The 22,605-nt window shown below is 36.2% G+C and overlaps 2 protein-coding genes across 3 annotated transcripts in view; one reads left to right on the top strand and one right to left on the bottom strand.

Annotated features, from left to right (window-relative positions):
- The window catches only part of LOC136839263 (prostamide/prostaglandin F synthase-like), a 117,526-nt gene extending 101,147 nt beyond the window's left edge, over positions 1–16,379 (bottom strand). Inside the window, exon 1 of the mRNA XM_067105059.1 lies at positions 15,795–16,379. The gene's annotated coding sequence lies outside the window, so the exon portion shown is untranslated. The remainder of the gene's footprint in view (positions 1–15,794) is intronic.
- Positions 16,380–18,869: 2,490 nt separating this feature from the next.
- Positions 18,870–22,605, top strand: part of LOC136839260 (protein unzipped-like) — a 241,551-nt gene continuing 237,815 nt past the window's right edge. Inside the window, exon 1 of one of the 2 annotated variants that reach the window (XM_067105050.1) lies at positions 18,870–19,314. In XM_067105050.1, the coding sequence (XP_066961151.1) occupies positions 19,305–19,314 (10 nt within the window). In that variant the 5' untranslated portion in view covers positions 18,870–19,304. The remainder of the gene's footprint in view (positions 19,315–22,605) is intronic. The other variant, XM_067105049.1, reaches the window with a different exon arrangement.

The following is a 22,605-nucleotide window of genomic DNA, read 5'->3' as shown; positions in this document are numbered from 1 at the left end:
AATGAGGCTGTAGCTTCTTTTCGTCTATCTTGCTTATTAGCGTTCATTGCATTATCATCCCGACATTCATTTCCCAAAAAAATGTTATGCTAACGCCATTATTAGCAGCAATGCTGACCGGATTCTTTCATTCGATGTCTGATGAAAGAGGGTCCAGGGGCAGACCAACTGGATGAGCAAGAAATGGCCCCGATCTCACATATCTATGTAACTTTTAATTTCTGGGTGTTTTGTATGATGAATATGAGATACGTTATTTGCATGCCTAGGATTTTCTAACGTGATATGTGTAATTTAGCCAGAGTAGTACTAGAATATCTTTTCGTTGCGCTTTTCCGAGTTTATAAATTGTAGTAACGACTGAAGGGCGAGGTAATTGTTTCTCCAAGGAAAACAATGATCATCGCATATGTAGGTGTTAATGAATGGATGTTTGAAACAGGTAAGAACTCTTCATAAATGTTCATTAATTTTAATAAAAACAAACTTTAAATAACCTGAAGCACGAAATAGTCTCCTAAATGTTCATGATGATAGTGTTGCGCAAAACGCATCATATGTTGTCTGTTACGCAGAATTTCCATTCTATCTATTACTATCTAATAGTAATAGATAAGTCAAAATAAACACGTGAGTTCTAAAACCCTACTGAATTAACACCCAGAACTGAAATGGCATTCAAACGAAATTAGATATCTTTAAAAACTAGAAGTATTATCTGTCATCTGGCCTTTCCAAGGACTATACAGACATACAGACAGACAGGGCGTAGCTCTTCGCGGTCCTTCAGAAAGATTACCATATTCCCAGGAACGCAAATTCGACAAACTTTCAGACTGTTAGACACAGGACCATCTGACGAATGGTGTCGATCGACCGAAAGGTAAAAAAAAAAAAAACTCCGTTGCTCAACTGCAATTATAACAAAGTTTGTTCCTCTTGATTTTCTTCTTAGTAAAAGTTCCATTTTAATTTCTCCTCCTCCAAGATCTCTGACGACCATCCACTCCTGTTCTTTTCCTTTCATGACCCGTCCTCTCTTCTTTTCGAAAGAAAGCACCTTGCCAAATATGCACTTTCCATAATGGCTACACTCCTCTTCCGAAACCCTTCGCAGCGAAAAAGTAATAAAGTGAAGAAGAAGAATGAGAGATAAAAAGAGGAATTACGATCTCCGAAACAACTTCGTCCATCTCGAATCGTCGAGAACGGCAATAAACAAACAAATAATCGGCAAACTTAGTCCAGACGTGAGTGGTCTGATTCCCGAGTCTATTGTGTGTACCAACTTCTGCAGATCTCGAGAGAAGCTCTTAAACTCTCGCGGCGGCACAACAAGAGGGAATTCAAGCTCGCGATCAAATCAAAGATTGACGGAGCGTTGCCGGATGTCTTCTTCATATTCAGGGCAGAAATAGGTTTATGCATATGACCGTTTTTCTTCTTGCTGCTGAAAAAAACATCGAATCTCGAAGCGCTCAGGAGGCGGCGGCGTCTGGGGAACGGGTTTCTTCTTACAAAAACTCGTACTAAGTACGAGTTTTGATATGCTCTTGTGCAGATGGAAATCTGATTAAACTAGTGCAATAATGGGCACTAGTGTACAGAGATACACACAAACAGAACACACACCGCACATACATACGCACACACACATATGTATATACATAATTTACATATAGAATTCACTTCTTACTTTTAGACATATATACATACACGCACACACATATATATATATGTATATATATAATATATATATATATAATATATATATACAGTATATATATATATATATATATATATATATATATATATATATATATATATATATATATATATATATATATATATATATAATATTATAATAAACCATAACCATAATTACCTTTTAATTTCACCATTTCTTCACATTTTTTTTGGATATGTTTGCCACAACATAACCCAAGACCCAAATGAAGGAACTATTTATGTCAAACGTTATACTTGCAAGAATCATATTTATATTTTTGTGTGTACCAGGGAACGAACGCTATGTTAAAGTATCACAAATCTAGACAAGAAAATGCAGAACCACGTAGAGCACTTGATGTATTATAAGCACGATTCAGTTAGAATATCTCTTCAATATTACTGTCACTTTTACGGGGAGGTAAACTATTAAGTGCCTAAAATAGAAATCTAGTCCCCTCTAACTCCCTTCTCCCCCTTCCAGCAAACGGTTGGTTTATTCAGAGAACAGAAGGGAAATTTGTTCCTGCCACGACCGTTGACCCACGTTCGAAATCGTACACGTTATTTCAGTTTTCCTCTACTCATCATTTGTACATGTGGAAATTATCTTCATGTGAATGAAACTATTATTCTGTGCAATGTTTTGATGATTTTGAAAAGATAGGATCTATATATATATATATATATATATATATATATATATATATATATATATATATATATATATATATATATATATATATATATATATATATATATATATATATATATAATATATACATATATATATACATATTTATATATGTGTCTGCGTGTGTGTTCAGCAATAAACCGTTTCCCCTTACAGAGTGTTGCTATGATGAAAAATAACACAACTGTTACTACCACTTGCATACTTAAATCGCTTTATACTCGTAAAAACTGATGGACAGGAAGCGAGAGAGAGAGAGAGAGAGAGAGAGAGAGAGAGAGAGAGAGAGAGAGAGAGAGAGAGAGAGAGAGAGAGAGAGAGAGAGAGAGTATTTTTGCATCTCTTCATATGTATAGCCAAACTTTTCTACTTTAAATATTTTCTCAGTTGTTTTAGTAAATCAAAGAATTAACCTAATTTTCACAGTAAAGGTAAGTGGAACGTGGTCTACGGTGTTTAGAAATGCATCAGGTGTTAGACGGAGCTTAACCAGTAATTCATGTCATTAACAAGAACAGATATGTGAATGGCAGGTAAAACTGCCACTTTTCCTAAGAAAGTATAACATCTTAGGTTTTCGATTTCCTTATGCTACTTATCAGTTGTCTTATTGTTGCAAATTAATGGAGTGTGACAACAGAAGCTGACAACAATCATTCTGTAAATTATCGTAAGATAACTTATTCATCTATCTACCTATCTATTATCTATCGGTACACACATACATACAGATATTGGCATAGTAGACAGAATGAAAATTAACTGAACTGGGGAAGAAACAGGTCCTTTCCCATATCTCACTTTGCCATATCTCCGATACTGAGAGCGTTTCTAAATGGGGTTCCAATAACACTGTCACGTTCAATGGTTTCAAAATGAAATTTCTCCCAATTCCTCGATACTGATATATGGGAGCGTTATTTTGCCATTTGCCACTATTTACATCTTAGGTAGTCAGGTTATGTCGTAACCAAAACTGCTGAATCTTCCCATAAGAGTAATTTGATTTTCATTTCGATACAGGTTATTTTCTGTGATGTTGTTACTTAATCTTTTCCTTGGACTTATCCATACCTTTATGAAATGTTATTGCAATAACTGGGATGCTTCATCCCTTGTCCATCCCTTTTCGATAGAACTGAATTAATTGGAAATCGTTTAATCAATTAGCCAGCGCTTTCAGCTCCTCTAAATCTTATGTGTCCCTGTAGCAATTTGTCCTTGCTCTCTCTCTCTCTCTTCTCTACACGTAGACCTATCATTTTATACAAATCTCTTCACACTGCCGCTACGCTAAACCTGTGGAAAGCACCAATTCTCAGACTGAGTAATTCTTCGAATATTTCTTACATTGCACATACAAGCTTTGTGGTATTTTCTCGTCTTCCGTGATTCTCATCGTAGTCTGTCTTTCAAGAGGCAGGTTTTTAGCCTCTTCCAGCGAGAATTCAACATTTTAGTTTTTGTAAAAGAAAACTATTGTGCAGGCCTTGTCTGTCCGTCCGCCCTCAGATCTTAATTTACTGAGCGTAGAGGGCTGAAAATTGGTATGTTGGCCGTCCACCCTCCAATCATCAAACATACCAAATTGCAGCCCTCTAGTCTCAGTAGTTTTTATTTTATTTAAGGTTAAATTTAGCCATAATTGTGCATCTGGTAACGATATAGGACAGGTCACCACCGGGCTGTGGCTAAAGATTCCTGGGCCGCGCCTCATACAGCATTTTACCGAGACCAACGAAAAATAGATCTATTTTCGGTGGCCTTGATTCTATGCTGTACAGAAAACTCGATTACGCTAAAGAAAATTCCGCGCATTTTTTTTGTTTTCTTTCCAAATTACTTCCATGGAAACTGTGATCTACATGAAAGACAAGCTTCTAGATTTAAGCAAGTCTTTTTAGGATGAGGTTGCTAGTCCTATGTACTTTCTCTATATGGTTTCCACCCACCATAGTCGACTAAGTACCTGTATATATTTAACTAATTAGCTCAGCATGTCTTGATCAATTGAAAGGTGCCTGAAACGCTCGGCTCACTCGGTAATTGAACACGAGGCCTCTAGCTGGTGTAGTGAGTGTCCTAACCATAAAACCATGACTACTTATATATATATATATATATATATATATATATATATATATATATATATAATATATATATATATATATTATATATGTATGTATGTATAGACATAAGTGTGTATGCGAAGTGTAGAATACGATCGAATTCCTCCATTTCTGTGCATGTAAACGATACCATAAAAACATCAGTTCATTATAAGCAAGCCTTCGACTTCTCTTATTGTACGTGATGAAGGTCACCCTAGCGATTGTTACGATATTATTATGTTCGTATGATTACTGAGGAAAATTAGTTTATTACATAAGCCCTTGATTAACCGGGATGACAAACTTTCTATAAGCACGAGAGGTTTAATGAAGTTTCTCATCAAGGAAAAACAACTTTAACAAGCTCGTCCAAGTAAACATCATTAGGCGTGATTAACTATACAACCCAGAATCTCCTCCAACTTGTCTTTCAGGCGGAGTATGTTGTAATGCTATAGCCTCTTGGGAACGGTTACTCTCGTGCAAAGGATATGTTTTATAGATTAGGGTATTAATAAACAGAGAGAAAGCTTTTAGTAAAGTAGTATACTTCTAACGTTCTCCAGGAATTTTTGCCTTCTCATCATGTATGTATGTATGTATGTATGTATATGTGTACGTGTGTTTTTGATATACTGGTCACAGTCGGCAGTTATCTTATCTTCTTGATTTCCAAAACTTTTTGATACCTTTATATTGAAAAGCCGCACAGATAAACACACACATAAACGCACACACAGGCACACATATATGTATATATATACATATACACATACATTTATATATATACACACATATATATATATATATATATATATATATAATATATATATATAATGTAAATGTATGTATGTATGTATGTATGTATGTATATGTGTGTGCATGTGCGCGTATGTTTTTCACTGAGACCTGAATTGATGTTTACTCTATTTTCTTCAAAATTCTTTGTCTTTCACAGGAATTTTGACTGAATAGGTAACTTCTTTCACCATGGCCTTAGGGGATGAAAAAAAAATTATTTTAAGTCAAATATTTCAGCTCACTTTGACATTTACGTCTTCATTTGCTTAGTTATTTTCTTATTATTCGGTGACATTCCAAGAATAACACGTCATCCCGTCTACTTAATTCTGAAATCAACTTGAAATATATGGTCAGGTTTTCGTAGAAATATCTTTCATACTGGCTGGAGTCTTCCGTCTCTTTCTTTTAGTGTTTTCCCCTTTCCATCTCCAATATATTGTCCCAGAGCAATATTGGAAGAGAGAGAGAGAGAGAGAGAGAGAGAGAGAGAGAGAGAGAGAGAGAGAGAGAGAGAGAGAGAGAGAGAAGGAAAGCGTATCATTTACTCTAAAGAAATGACTGAGATGAATTCCGTAATTCATTTAGGACGTTATCAAAGTTCTTTTCAAAGTTGCACTAAACAAGCATCTCATAATAAAACATTCTTCGTCAGAAAAACTATTTTTATATATATCTCTACAGACTGGCATTTTCACGCTATGTAAATATTCATATATATATATATATATATATATATATATATATATATATATATATATATATATATATATATATATATATATATATATATATATATATATATATATATTTATATATATATATATATATATATATATATATATATATATATATATATATATATATATGCATCGAAACTTGTTTCCTAATATTTTGCTACTGAATGTGTGATAAGAGAAAATAACTGGTTTTCCTAGTAAAGAATTTTATCTCTCTCTGTAAAATTTGTTATAATAGGAATTGACTCTCCTAGTAAAAGCACTGGGTCTAGTAAAGTTTGCTAATGAAAAGAATTGGTTCTCCTAGTATAGTTTGTTATTGAAACCGACTGGTTCTAAAAAAAAAAGTTTGTAATTTAATAAGAATTGGTCATCCAAATAAAGTCCGTCAGAGATTATCCATGATAAGAAAAAAGATAGTGGGTTCTTTTAGTGGGATTAGTGAATGAAACGAGCAGGAAATAATGCCTCAATACAACAATGCAAAGAGAATTTTTCATGGGAAGGGAAATAGGAAAAAACAGAATGAAGAGAGAGGCATTTCAAAATAAGCGCTCTCGCGGGAGTGCTCGGATACTATTATCATTTTCATCTTAAAATGAAAAAGAGACTTTCTGTGTTGTACCTCACGTCTTGTATCACAATAACCTCATTTATACAAAATTTTCCTCGTGTGTCAGTATACGAAGCGGCTAACGTTGTGGAAATTCTCTGCGCAGTTGTATCCACGATTCAGCGGTTAATATGAATAAAGGGGGAACCATTTTGTTGTTTTTACTCTGGAAGCACCCCTTGTTTGGGGAAACGGCTGAATACTGAACAAAAATGTCCTCCGTTTATTGCATTCATCTATAAAGTAATCTGCTCATCCTATGGTATAATTTTGGATCTATCTATCTATCAATCTGTATATATATATATATATATATATATATATATATATATATATATATATATATATATATATATATATATATATATATATATATATATATATATATATATATATATATATATATATATTATATATACATTTATATATATATATATATATATATATATATATATATATATATATATATATATTTTATATCCGTCAGTATTTATATTGCCCATAAGGAAAAATTTCAGAAAGGTACTACGACTGAAATGTTACGGGAGTTTTGTGTGACATTTGTTTGTTTTTTTTATGCATTATGAAGATATATGTGCCAGTGTAATTAATCATGAATGTTTTTAACGTAAACATGTACATATTCCAACCTTTGTATATTTTATATCACTGTAATTTTTTTACCTGTGTATCTTGGATATGAAATAAAGACGAACTGAGCTGAACTGAACTATCTATCTTTCTATCTACCTGCCATCTTGCCGGCCCGTCTTTCACAAAACGTCGATCTCATTCATCTATAGTTTATTAGATTCATATAACTGTCGATAGCGTAATATTGTTATCATTTTATCAGCGTGTCAATCATTATTCCACCTAACGTCCAGTTCTTTCCAATCTAATCTGCACCGGTCATCACCAGATTTGAGACCTCTCTCTCTCTCTCTCTCTCTCTCTCTCTCTCTCTCTCTCTCTCTCTCTCTGTCTCTGTCTCTATATATATATATATATATATATATATATATATATATATATATATATATATATATATATATATATATATATATATATATATATATATATATAAATCTATCCATCGGTCAGTCTTCTATTCATCGTCCAGTTCTTCTCGTCTCATCTTCGCCAATCACCCACTTTAAGGCCCATTTTCACTCGAAGCGAAATGATTAAATCATAGAGCTATATTTGGCACTGTGACGCAGCGCGCTATTACCGAGTGTCATGAGGGCCATTAAGCGTCAGACGGACCTAATGTTCCCCTCACATCAGGGACCTGAAATTGAGGGGCCAGAGAGGGTCACCGCACTTGAGAAAAGAAAATTCAAATCAAGGGAGTTTCCTCTTTGCTTCTCATTTTGTGGATTGGGAATCGAAACAGGCAAGAGACTTGGCGGTGAGGTTCTCGGGGGTCACAGTTGAGAGAAGGAAATGGAAATTGGGGTATTTTCTCATCGCTTGCTCTTATGTTATCGGTTAAAAACTGAGGTTGACAAGGCATGCTATATCTGTCTATCCATCTATGTATCTATACATTCACACACACACACACACACACACACATACATATATATATATATATATATATATATATATATATATATATATATATATATATATATATATATATATATATATGTATATATCACATGAAATAGACACACAACTTCTCTGTATATACATTCATATTACTCGTATTATGCTTCAATAAGACGGAATGGTTTAGCTTCCAGATTCTTTAATTTACATAGCGCAAGCTTTTGAAGACGCACGTTGTCAAAAACTTGTACTATGTAAATTAAAGAATCTGGAATCTAAACCACTGCGTCTTACTGAAGCATAATACAGTAATAATACATACAGTATATATATATAAATATATATATATATATATATACATATATATATATATATACATATATATACATATATACATATATATATTTATTTATTTAATTATTTATCTATAGGATCTGTGGTCCAGAGAGGTTCACACTTGAGAAAAGTACGAAAATTATGGTACTTTAAAGTTTTCCCGGGGGGTGGGGGGTTGGGGGTGGGGAGCTTGGGAGGACAGGCCATGGAACAATTATTTTAATTAATGAAAATAAATCCATAGTCTATAGCAGAACTGCGCCTTAAAGCCTTAAAAGGGCAGAGACAGCAGGGCTCAAAGACAGTTAGACGATCTCTTCATTCCCAGTGAATAATCTGGCGATGTCAAGCGCGCAGTCGTCATTTCAGCCAATTGACATCATTTGATCTGAGATGACAGACAGACTTCGCTCGGACTGAATTTGTCATTGATGGGTTTGATGGCTTCAATACGTCAGGAATGCCACGCTTTGCTTTGGTTTGCATCATCAAAGGGTATATATCGCCACTCTCACTTCAAAACCAAGGTCTGAAATGGATGAAAACGAAGGCACCAGACTGAACTGATTTGGTCGTGAGAGATGACTTAATCTTTTACCGGAGAGTTAAGCAGTGATAATACAAAAGAAATGAACGTAACTCTAAAGCCCCTGCCTCGTAAACACCGCCCCCACCCCCACCCCAAAAAATAGGGTTACTGAAGCGGAAAAAAATATAAAAGAACGTTAAGGCAACTTGCAACAAATTCTTGTGATCTGGTGTAAAGGGCAATGGATCATAATGAGGCCCGGAAGCACTAGATCCGGGTAAAAGTCCACGCTGTTATCTCTCTCTCTCTCTCTCTCTCTCTCTCTCTCTCTCTCTCTCTCTCTCTCTCTCTCTCTCTCTCTTCTCTAAAGAAAGATTAATGCCTGAGATATGTTAGGTGGTGGAGGCATTTCTTGAAGGATACTCTCACAAGAATATGATAAATGCAAATTAAGATGACAGATGGTGATCACCTTCGGTGCTGATGACCTAGCTTCCATACCATAAATTTATCGAGGATTACTTACAAGAGCTTTAGGAACGCATTGCAAATGTGGTTGTCACCTTCCCTCCTTTTTCTTTCTTATAAACTTTCGTTCCTCTTTTAACTCATCTGGAAGGTAGGCTCTTTTAGCCTACTCAAGTCACGTTAAATGCCTCTAATATCTTGATACCCCTAACATTCATTCTCTAAACTGTTGTTTGTCGTTTAATGAAATGCGCATCGTCATTTTGGAACCACAGTGATTTTGGGGTGTCATTTTTAATTTTGCTAGGGAGTTGGTTTTTGTTGTTAAAATAGATATGTTCCTTATAATTAAATGAATACTAATTCAATGAACTCCTGGAAGAGTGGGGAATGTTACAGTTATAGAGGCCCACATCCACACGCACACACACATATGGGCTATATACATATGTATATATACTCGTATATGCATGTATATATATACAGATATATGCATGAATATATATATATGTATGTATATATATATTATATATATGTATATATATATATATATATATATATATATATATATATATATATATATATATATATATATATATATATATATATATACATACTGTATATATGCAATCACACAGTTTGTAATGTTCGTTCGTGTTTCATCGTCAGAATTTCAGCCAAAAATTGGCATATTATACAGAGCTTTTACGTAAAAATGCCGATTTTCTTGCTTCTGGACGGAAACATAATATTTCAAACCAATAGTCTTCCCATTTTGAAAAGTTGAGCTGGTCTCAGTTCAGTTACTATCGTTACCCTAGTCTTATGCAAGCTTTGTTGCTTCTAACATGACATTCCGGTACAATGGACTTTCTCTGCATATATTCATCTTTAGTAATTTGTTTCTTTTTCCTGTGTATGTTAGCCTATTTCCAAGAGTCTTTCCGTGTATCTCTAGCAAGAAACAACAGGGAAAGGGGTCTGAAAAAATTATGAAATTCTGGCTATAAAGCCAAGCACTGGGGCACCGAGTGAAAGGGGCATTTCATATCAATTTGCGTAATAATCTGGTTTGGCTTTTGCTCTTTGCTACGCTATATACTTTGCCTTATGTTCTCCTCATGTAGACACTGACACGTAAAGGGTATTCGTTTTATTTTCATACTTTTTGGTTCTTTCTTCTAAAGTGGTACTGGTGTTTGCCGTGCAAGATGGAGAGAATTAACAACTGCTGAGAGAGAGAGAGAGAGAGAGAGAGAGAGAGAGAGAGAGAGAGAGAGAGAGAGAAATACTGCACTAATAAGATCAGGCCTCGAAAATTAGGAGGGGACAACCAGGGTCAGATTGACATGGCTGGTTTGCTGGAGCTTTTTGGAGAAAGATCAGATTAGTGTGGCACAACTCCACCCTCACTGGACTGTATAGTGTTACATCTCAAGAAGGCAGGATCCACTTACGTATTGGGTCTTGCAAGGTTAGGCTCCATAGTATTCTAGCAAACAGGCTAAAAGTATTTCAATCATCAGTAACTGATTCGCACTGTATTTTCTAAGAGATTGGGCCTTTCCAAAGAACTTGTTACTCTCTCGGTCTGAGACAAATGAAGTAATGTCAATATTTTTGTTGTATCCAGGGTGGTAAGTAAGTTGCGACTTTAACAGGAAGTAATGGGACACTAAAGAGAGAAGGGAAACATAAACATGATTAAGTATTTTAAAGTACTGTGTTATATTCGTAGCTGAACGTTAAAGCTTCAGGTTTATTCTCCTTTTTAATGGTAATTCGACTGTGAATTGGCAAAAGGTAGCTGGTTCATCCAGCTAGTCATGACTTTGCTATGCAAACACACACGGCACGCGCCCAATACGCAGGTGGGACCACATACACACACACACAGACACATTATTATATATATATATATATATATATATATATATATATATATATATATATATATATATATATATATATATATATATATTTCGGGTATTTCGGCGTCAGGGTGCTCTGGGCGAGATTAAAATTGTGGGTGGCCGTTTCCATCGGCCTCACCAAAAAAAAAAAAAAATTATAAAAATAAATCAATAAATGGATAAATAACAAAATAAAAAAATTAATAAGTAACGTGAATTGAACCGATTATGTCGCAATTTTTCCAAATATTAAAGAATACCTTACAAAGAATTCTTACTACTCTTCCTGTGACAACAGTCTCTCGTCCCTGTCCTTTAAATGTGGAAGACAATGATTAAATGGACTTGCTCTCCTGTTTAACCCCAAGGACGCTGTGTTCTTTGTTGACAAATACACTGAGATGCAAGAATTTACTTACCAGCGAATGTGATCTCTCTCTCTCTCTCTCTCTCTCTCTCTCTCTCTCTCTCTCTCTCTCTCTCTCTCTCTCTGTTTACATTAGATCTTACAACACAAGGACAATTTAATACCTCGCAAAATGATAAGTTAGTTTATGTATGTTCTCAAAGTGATGAAAATCAATTATCCTTAAAAGACATGCATGTAAGAGAGAGAGAGAGAGAGAGAGAGAGAGAGAGAGAGAGAGAGAGAGAGAGAGAGAGAGAGAGAGAGGAAATCTTTTTGCTTTCATACCCAACTCTTTCAGCAAATGTAACTTTGGCAGAGAGAGAGAGAGAGAGAGAGAGAGAGAGAGAGAGAGAGAGAGAGAGAGAGAGAGAGAGAGAGAGGGAATTTTTTTTCATACTCAACATTTTCAGCAAATGTAACTTTAGCAAAGAGAGAGAGAGAGAGAGAGAGAGAGAGAGAGAGGGGGGGGGGGGAATTTTTCTCATACTTATCATTTTCAGCAAATGTAACTTTGGCAGAGAGAGAGAGAGAGAGAGAGAGAGAGAGAGAGAGAGAGAGAGAGAGAGAGAGAGAGAAACTTTTTTTCTTTCATACTCAACACTTTCAGCAAATGTAACTCAGGCAGAGAGAGAGAGAGAGAGAGAGAGAGAGAGAGAGAGAGAGAGAGAGAGAGAGAAATTTTTTTTTTCATACTCAACATTTTCAGCAAATGTAACTTTAGCAAAGAGAGAGAGAGAGAGAGAGAGTGAGAGAGAGAGAGAGAGAGAGAGAGAGAGAGAGAGAGAGAGAGAGAGGGGGGGGTGAATTTTTCTCATACTTATCATTTTCAGCAAATGTAACTTTGGAGAGAGAGAGAGAGAGAGAGAGAGAGAGAGAGAGAGAGAGAGAGAGAGAGAAACTTTTTTTCTTTCATACTCAACACTTTCAGCAAATGTAACTTTGGCAGAGAGAGAGAGAGAGAGAGAGAGAGAGAGAGAGAGAGAGAGAGAGAGAGAGAGAGAGAGAGAGAGAGTCCTTGATACTTGCTAAATTTGCCCTTTAAATGGAGGTAATTGCAAGATGAATTGTTGGTGCAAATAACAGCTGGAGCTGTCGGTCCATTCCTTGGTGTTGTGTCTTGACAGATGTTTATCATTTTTACGTTAAACCCAGAGGGAAAAAAGAAGAAGAAGAAGAAGAAGAAGAAGAAGAGATATAATATTAGGTGGGCTAAATTATTCTTGCTGCAAATAAAAGAAGAAAAACAACATTGGCTCGAAGATGGATGCTGTGATCTAGAGACTCCCTTGCTCAAGGCTTCAGCGGATATATAAATAAAATGTATCTCGTTGTTTATTACAGAAGTACCCAACTTTCTTTATATTTTGTATGTCAAATAATGTTAAAAAATGGGGTTTTCTACAATTGGTATGTATGAATACCTCTCTACATGTATTCAGTGAATTAATGACCATTAAAAAATCTAATGACTACTAATATATAAAAGAAATTATTGAACGGAATTTGAACAGACATAAAATGATTCTCAAGATTAAGTAACATTAAATAAAGACCTGTTTATATTCTCATCTGTTAGCTCTTGCATAATTAAAGCTCCGGTCGTTTCTTACATCCTCTGTGGTCTCAGGGCTACTGAATATGTAATGATTTGTTCAAAAGGTAATTCTGTTATCATCTGGTTCACTGATCTGTTTTGGATTTTCGTCTATAATATTTTCCACTTGCACAAAGATACACTCACGTCCTTATACCACTTTCAGTTATACCAAGTGCTACTTTACCTGAGTGTAATGCGTGCATACATAAATACACGCGCATACACGCGTGCGTGTATGTTAAACAACTGATGAGAGTATACAAGGAAAAGGATCATCGAAATTCATGTCGTCTGTATTCAGTAAAAACAATTTTTGAAAAATCAAAATCAAACTATAGACAAATATAAAATAGCTGGACTTTATTCTATATATCACCAATGGGAAATAGTGTAAACTACTGCACAGTACACGCAAAAACCTATATTAATAACAACAATAAAATATACAACGACGAAAGTAATGGGAATTGATCGTGATGACGCTGCAGTTTCAAAATGATCGATGGGAATAGCTTCGGTTCTTCTGGACATGGAAATTCGATTAAGACGGAAAATTAATATTATGAATTTTTGTAACCGTGGTAAAACATTTATAATTTATTAGACTGCATAAATGAGCCATAACACTGAAAAATTTATATAAAGACTTTTCATGTAAATATCCGTCATTGTATGTAGTACACGTATATACTACATCGATACCAAGAGAGAGAGAGAGAGAGAGAGAGAGAGAGAGAGAGAGAGAGAGAGAGAGAGAGAGAGAGAGAGAGGCTATGTTTACAGAAACATGACACCCCAAACAATTTAAAAAAACTGAAACACGAATAAAGAACGCAGATGGGAAGCGTTGGCAGTACTGTAGGGAAAACACAAGAGATAGACAAAACGAAAGGAAAAACTACAGAGAAAACACAGCAGATACCTTTCCCTGAAACACGCACACACACACACAACACACACACACACACACACACACACACACACACACACACATATATATATATATATATATATATATATATATATATATATATATATATATATATATATATATATATATACTAACAATTATTGCCACCATTCATCAATGCTATTGGTTCAAAACGAGACATGCTAACATAAACAATAGCTTACCAGACCTACCAACCACCAAACATTTTTTGTGGCAAACAAGAAATAGCATCACTGCGATGGCGGTATTGCATTCGTTTAACAAACTGCACTTTGTTTAGCATTTTTAGCTACTGTAGTATTTCCGGAAGCATTATTTATCGAAAGGTTTGAAAACACGTTACCAAATACGATTTTTTTCCCGCCACGCTCAGCGTCTTGCAAACAGCAGCAAAGGTTAGCCAAATCAATTCTTTCTATTTTGAAATGATACGTACAGAGAATTGTAAAATTAGGATTACCGTGAGAAAGTAGTTTTGGCTTATTTGGAGTAGCATTATTTTTAAGAGAAGGGCAAAATAAAAATAAACTCCACAGTCTGACTCTATGGGCATAGGTCTAGCGTTTGCTCGACCAAACTTCCTTTCCTTCTTGTTACTATTTCGGATATTTTTCTTGGCATGAAGATTCGATAATTGTTATATTTAAAAATAAGCCGTATTCATAAATAAGGTTTAAATGACATAGCATTTTACCAAATGAAAAGTTGGATGGCATATGTGTAGCCTAAGGCTACTGGACTTATCGTTTGAAAAAAATATAGAAATTTACCAAACGTTTGTTACAAACTTAAAATACAACTATTTTTATTATGAATCAAATAATAGAAATTGTTTGCTAGGTTTGTTCATGTTGTCCTGAAATACTCTCACACAGCGTGACGTCAGGAATTTTGTTGTGAAACGGCGCTTCATAAAAGCATTTTGTTAAACAGCTCTGACGATGCCTTTTACGTGGCTAAAATGGAAAATTCATGGTATAGGCAATATCTTACAGGCCTACCTACCGCAAAGAATTCTTACTGACTGACAGAACAGAGCAGGGGTCACTATGCATCACAGTAACGTTAAACAGACGACGCTTCTTGACACAACCAGTAATCTATAGGCCTACTTACTACTCGGCATTTTTGAAAACGGGCAAGATCTTTTTTTGCTTTATGTTGTGTGACATAGATATTGTAATGATGCTCTGATTTCGATACTGAAATAGCCATTGCACTTATGTCCCACAGTAATGAGCTGAAATTATAACATGTGAACAGAGACAGCGTATTCACTGCTACCAAGACATTTACCTGACCGGCTCAAAATTTTGGGTAAATAAAATTCAGTTTGTTTTGCTTACCTGTGAGATGTTACTCTATTGCCACTTGAAGGATTCCTGTCCCCATTTCTGAAATTGTAAATTGCACCGCACTGCACCATTATGAAGATAATGAACGAAAAACAGCTCAGCCCACTCTAAGCACCTAGTCAATATGCGCGGATGGCAGCAAGGCTCTGTCGACCCGGTAACGGCACTGTAATGTAGCACTAATAAACAGATACTGCACCATCACCAATTATTATTGACCTTTACGACGTAGAATCTACGGTGTAGTAGGTAGCGGTAGATCGTGAGTGACCCTCGAACCTATGATGTTATCAAATGTTAGCGTTTCACTACTCATCCGCGGAGCCCACTCAGGTTGATTCCACCTTCAGAAGGTGGGTGCTGGGCACAGCCATTGGTGCTGAAACTGTGGTGGTAAGGTCACTGGTTGATAGTAGGACCAGTTCATTCAGCGTTAAGCTGCCACTAACGTTCAGTTACGCCAGCACAAGCAAAACTGAACGTTAATGTAAACAACCTACACAGTTTTTCTCTATTGCGCAGGCGGCCTGAACAAATATCCCACCTCTGTCGGTGAGCCTCCGGCCAAACGACTGCGCATGCGCACTTCAGCGTTAATGTGAGGAGGCAATTTTTATATTCCAGTTCGCTGTCCGTCCCCGAACCAGTATCATATACCAATCAAGAAAATAGAGTTGAATTTGCTATATTGAAAAGTGTTTATACCTGAACTGATGATATATCGGATTAACTTGTTTTTTAATAATTGATACGGATGTCAGGATAATACATTTATGATTCTGCCATTTTCCACAGGAAAAATAATTGTGTATAGGCCTAATGAAGGCTGAAAGTGGCGGCATCATTCCCGAATGTCTTGTAGATTTCATTAACACCTATATAAATGGGACTTTGCTTGGGCAAGTAAAATCCAAAGGCTATCGTAACAGATTAAGCCTATGTATGTTTAAACCATATATGCAAGTTAGATTTTAAATGAGAATACATATTCATTATGGCGAAATAATGTAAAACAAGAATAGGCCTGTAAGGCGTCTATTCATTATTAAGCATCATATATGCAATTCACTTTAAGATGAGAACAAAATAATATTCAGCATTCTGATAAAAAAAAAAAATATTAGACTATGTATGTTTATTCTTTGCTCACTTCCCATGTAAGCCAGTTTTGAAATGAAATTAGACTAATAAACACGCAAATGAAACAAATGAAGTGTAGTAAACTACGGATGCTCATTCGTTGTGACACATCAAAGAAAGTCATTCTTATAATGAAAAAAATCAGTATTCAGCATTTTAATGAAACAGAAAAAGACAATATTAGGCCTATATATGTCAACTTTGGAATGAAAAACAATTACTAACTTAATTAACACAATTATCTTGACATGGAACTCTTCCTTCATTCATAAAATATTCAATCAACATTATGAAAGTCCCTAGGGACAAATTTAAACTCTCAACAAATACACATGGGAATATTGAATTAGTTTTGTTTTCAATCTCTTTCACTGGACGTCTAACTTGGCGTTTAAAGATTTTTTTTTATGATATCAGCAAGCCAATTACGGCCAGAGTATCGTGTGTTGACGCCATGGTTGCTACGGAGGACTGAGGAAAAGACTGTATCATTAGTGGTGAAGATTTGCCTGCACAGGCCGACTGTACAGACATAACTGCTCAGGTATAGCTAACGTTAGTGGCGGCGCTGAGTCAAGAAATAGTAGGGCTTGAGGATAGCATCCTCGTCTTTGGACATTTGCTAAGAACCGAAGAGGCTGTCTTTTAAACCGTTGCATGGTACTGTTTCTGATTATAGGCCTAACTGCATTTTGGGTGATTCTTTTCTTAATTGCCCTTTTACGATTAGCGCTGGCTATTTCTTGATAAATTCTTTACCATAGTTGTTGGTGTGAATAACGTTCTCTTATTCATCACAGTTCATTTATTTAGTATAACTTATCTTTGGTGCCAGTTGTCTATCTTTCCTCATTCTAAGTACCTGCGTGGTAATGAGTATTTATTTATTTTTTTATTGACTGGTGTCATTTTCAGTTTTTTGGCTCTTATCGCCATCCATCCTTGATAATATGTTTGGCTGACAACATTTGAACGTCTGATGCCTTTGGAAAGAGAAGAAATGGACAAGTTTCATTAAGGTGTTCATGGCGGTCATCTCACTCAAATTCCGGTTGAAAGAATCATGTATTTTATGTATTTATGTCTGGTTTTGTGCTTCTTGTTAATCCCATAACCATATGACAATCACTGTTTCACTATTAAAAGAATAATGTTTACAGTTTATCTAAAGACAGAAAAAGAGAGCATTTTACCTTGTCTCCTAGGCTACATCAAACCCCAACATAAATCATCAAAATAAAACAAAGACTACTCGTTAAAATTACTTACATTCCACTATTAGCATATGACTGTAATTAAAGGTACTGAATTCTAAATCTGAGGGGCAACCGGCTCCCAGGTTAAATATTGGATCTAACGAGTCACTTTCCCGCGCTTTACGCGTCCAACGGCGTCTCGCTTAAATTCCAGTTGTTTATGAGCGTTAGCCACGAACCATAATTTTCCTCCCCAAACGGTGAATTGCTACTTTCTTCCTGTTTCTCCTGTGACGACGCGGCAGGAGGTCCGTAAAGTAATTACACCCACGCCCTTTTCCGTATTTATTCCCGAGGCCATTCATAACGCCCAACGCGCGCCGGCTGTCCATTTAGCAGTTCTCCAGTGATGACGCGCTGAATTAGGTTGTCCCCATTGTATGGTCGATCTCTCCAGTACAGAGGTGAATGCGTGTTTGCGGCTAAGAGAGAGAGAGAGAGGTCTGGAACTTAGTAAACTGATGTTCTGGTTAGAATGATAATAATATATATATATATATATATATATATATATATATATATATATATATATATATATATATATATATATATATATATATGATGGGGGCCTTTGTATGTATGAGAGTGAGAAAGAGCAAAAGAGAGAGACAAAAAAGAGAGAGAGAGAGTTTAGCAGTCTGGTGCTGGGCCTGCTGTTCTCAGACAGTCAGTCGCAGGTCGCACAGTCGCCGACGGTCTCGATGAGCAGACTCAGGAGTCAGGCGACAACACATCGTTAGTTCCAGAGTTGACGCGGTAACGTGCGGTGCTCTGTTATCCGGCTGCAGTGCAGTTCCTTACCGTCTCCGTGGATGCTACGAGAAATCTCTAACTTCCGTCGAAGTTTAAGAATTCTGGGAGGTGGAGACCAGTGGTGAAGGATATCGTTTAATTTTGCTATATTGTCTTAATTTTTTTATATATTTTGAATAATTTTTATAAAATTTTGTGACGTTTCGCTTGGCGGAAATTACAGCGTTTTGCTACGTCGCCGATTAAGACGTAAAGCTTGCGACTGTTTTTTCAAGTTAGACATCGTAGAAATTCTACGACAGCTCACCGGGAAGAAATCAAGAATTGTGCTGGAATAGCCTAGACCTTCACAATGATAAAAGGTAAGTTTTGTTTTCATTTCTGCATTGCGCAAAGTTTGCGTTAGTTGTAATTGTAATGTATTTCTGTAACGATGGCTAGGGTGTTCATTTATTTTAGCCTATTAAACTGAAATATTCAAATGGGCCTAAGTCAGTTGGCATGCAATAATAAGAACCAGTCTGGTGAAAGTAACATAGAGTGTAAGAGTAGCGTAGACTAATATGCAATTTAACCATAGCAGTTACCCAACCGCAGTGTAAGGGCAAATGCATAAAGGAGAAAGCGGGCTTTGACTTGTTAATTGTTTTGTTAATTACATTCTTGCGTTGCTGCGCCAAGGCTGGATGATAATGACTAGCCTACACTTGGATGCTCTTAGGGAATCCGCGTCATTGTCCCGACATTCTCCCATACAAATCAGTGAACATTGTAATTCTGATTTGATGGTGTGTTTTGCTTTTCGTTCTCGAAAATATTTAGCCGATGAGTACTTGTTTGCCATACTATTTTACCGTATCTTTTGCTGTTAAATTCTTTGAAGTTACCCGGTTGGTTTTATACAAAGAATGTTAGGAAATTTTGTATGATTTCAAAGTACATACGACCGTTGAAATTCAAAAGGAATGTGATTCCACTAATGTGACTGGGAGTGTTTTGTCTGATGCTTGGAAGTATACCGAAGTCCCATTCTGAAAAATGCCTGTCATTAAACCGATAGACTATTGTGAAATCGTGGCATGCACAGTATGTGGTTAAACGTGTACTATCCTATTTGTTCAAGCACACCAGAAGCACGATTCTTATAGTACACAGTACTTGTGAGTGATTCTTAATGTCCCCCCAAAGATACAACCTCCTCGGCGTGTACAAGTGACCCCTGAGGGCGCTTTTAACTTCTCGGTGGTGGGAGGGGGGTTGGGGTGGATAAACCACATCCTGACCTTCTTCCTCCTTGTCTCCACCACTGCATACAGCAGTAGTACTCTCTCTCTCTCTCTCTCTCTCTCTCTCTCTCTCTCTCTCTCTCTCTCTCTCGCACATCTTATAACCAGGAGGGTGAGATGGGTGCATGACGACGATGGTCGCCCTTCCATTTCTGTAATTGCAGTGCTCATGAAGAAGTAAGTTTTTTAAACACTGCCACGACACACTGTTTGCTTTACTCGAGGCTGCGTCATACTTCGCATCACTGTTAGTTCAGAGTAAGAGAGACTATCCTACATTGTAAGTTTTTTTTTTTTCGTGTTCTGGTTAAAATTTTTTTAGGCTGAGGTTCTGTAAGATTATGGTCTTTCTACATATTGATAGACTAATCATACCGTATACTGGAAGACATTTTAAATGTAGATTCCAGTGTGCAGTATACTTTTAGTCCAGGCGTTACCATGAACTGTATGTTTATAGCATTGATAACACCATATCCTGGGTATTTCCAATACATTTGTTGATAATAAGACCATGTGCTACATTTTGTGCAAGGTACTGTTAAGTGGAATATGATAAATCTTGATATTAACGCTCTGTACTTCATGTGATTGATAACGAAATCGTTAGCTGTAAATAATTACTTAAATCAGTTCTCCGCAGCTCAGCTTTTTTTTTTTTTTTGCGACACGTAGGCTGTTCATTTCTCCAGGCGGGGTATGGCGACTCTGAGATGACATTTGATAAGCCTACACTATATATTTGGTGCAGCAGCTGCCGAGGAAAGACCTTTTCTCACCGAAGGGAGAATAATTGCAAGGACTTTTATTGCTGAATAAGTAGGAGCTTATTCGGTATTTTTTTTTATTAGTGTATGCATACCAATATTAAGCACCCTTGCTGAGTACATTTTGGTATATTTTTTTAATACTGAGTGCTAGGCCCACTTGCGCTCATGGTTTCTCTACCTCTTTACGTAATAGACTGATTTGCTATTTATATATATATATATATATATATATATATATATATAGAGAGAGAGAGAGAGAGAGAGAGAGAGAGAGAGAGAGAGAGAGAGAGAGAGAGAGAGAACGCGACAAAGTTTTTATCGCAGTTCCTCAGGGGTCTGAAGAGATTTAAGCCTGCAATATAATAATATAACATTGAAGCTTTAAATTTAGGAATAGCCTATTCTAATACCCAAACTCATCCCCATGGGGATTCACGTCGCTCCTTTCTGTGTATGTGTCTGCATGTCTGTTCTTTGACAGACATCCTGGCTTGGCTTCGCGCAGGACAAGACTTCAAGTGTGTCTGGGTGGGTGCGTATATACAGTAGCCTATGTCTGTTGAGATTCGCGTGCTTTTCCCTCCAAAACAAGATTGCATGGTTTTTTGAGTAATTGGCGTTGAAAATCGGAGTAATCAAACCTGCATTTACCAATCACCCTCCGGTCGATTGCATGAAGTATGATACTATTTTTTGCTAGAGGGCTTGTATATGTACCTCTTGCTTGGATTGTAATAATTATAAGATTAACACGTTTGATATGTATTTTTCACTACATTCTAGTACTGTACATACTTGCATATGAAACAGATCACCAAAGGCTTTTGTTTACATAAAATAAATAAATAACAATAAGCACACTTTTGAAGTAGATCGGTGCGAAGAAAAGTAAAGTAACATCCTGATGAAAATAAATGATGGTGATAAATATATTTAGAGAAAAATAAAGTAAGAAATAAAAGATACCCGTATACAAATGTATGGAAGTGATTTAATCAGCAATTGCCAAACCAGCCTGGAGGAGGAGGGTGAATGTAATTTGTATGGGAGACTTCCATTAAGCCAGTCGTGGATTACTGGTCGCTTGGTGCATCAAAAGCCCTCTCTCTCTCTCTCTCTCTCTCTCTCTCTCTCTCTCTCTCTCTCTCTCCCAATACTTTCGTTGCTTTTTTCACGCGTTTAAAGTTGAAACATCAGATGTGTTCTGTCTTCTATTTAGAAAGTTTTTGGCTGGTATTGAGACCAAAAAGGTTTTAGTCTCTCTCTCTCTTTAGCATCTTTATGCGTTTAAAGGTAAAACAGCTTATGTCTTGTGTCTTTCCTTTTGAAAGTTTTTGTCTGGTATTTTGACTAAGATAGCCTCTCTCTCTCTCTCTCTCTCTCTTACCATAGTTTCGTTACTTTTTTGAGCCCTAGAGAGTGGGGAAAAATCTCTTTTGTAAATAACACGCTTTTTTTTTTATTTTAATCTGTTTTCCATTCCATCCACGATCGGAAGACATTCTGCTCTTTTTCCCCTCTCTTCCGTTCCCTTCCGTTCCTTCGGCCTCCCCTCAGCAGCCTTTCCATTCTTGTTCCCCTCCCCTTCCCACCGACC

The sequence above is a fragment of the Macrobrachium rosenbergii genome, chromosome 6, assembly GCF_040412425.1.
Source record: "Macrobrachium rosenbergii isolate ZJJX-2024 chromosome 6, ASM4041242v1, whole genome shotgun sequence".
NCBI lineage: Eukaryota > Metazoa > Arthropoda > Malacostraca > Decapoda > Palaemonidae > Macrobrachium > Macrobrachium rosenbergii.
The sequence above is the reverse complement of the archived record's forward strand: the minus strand, read 5'-3'. Positions and strand labels throughout refer to the sequence as shown.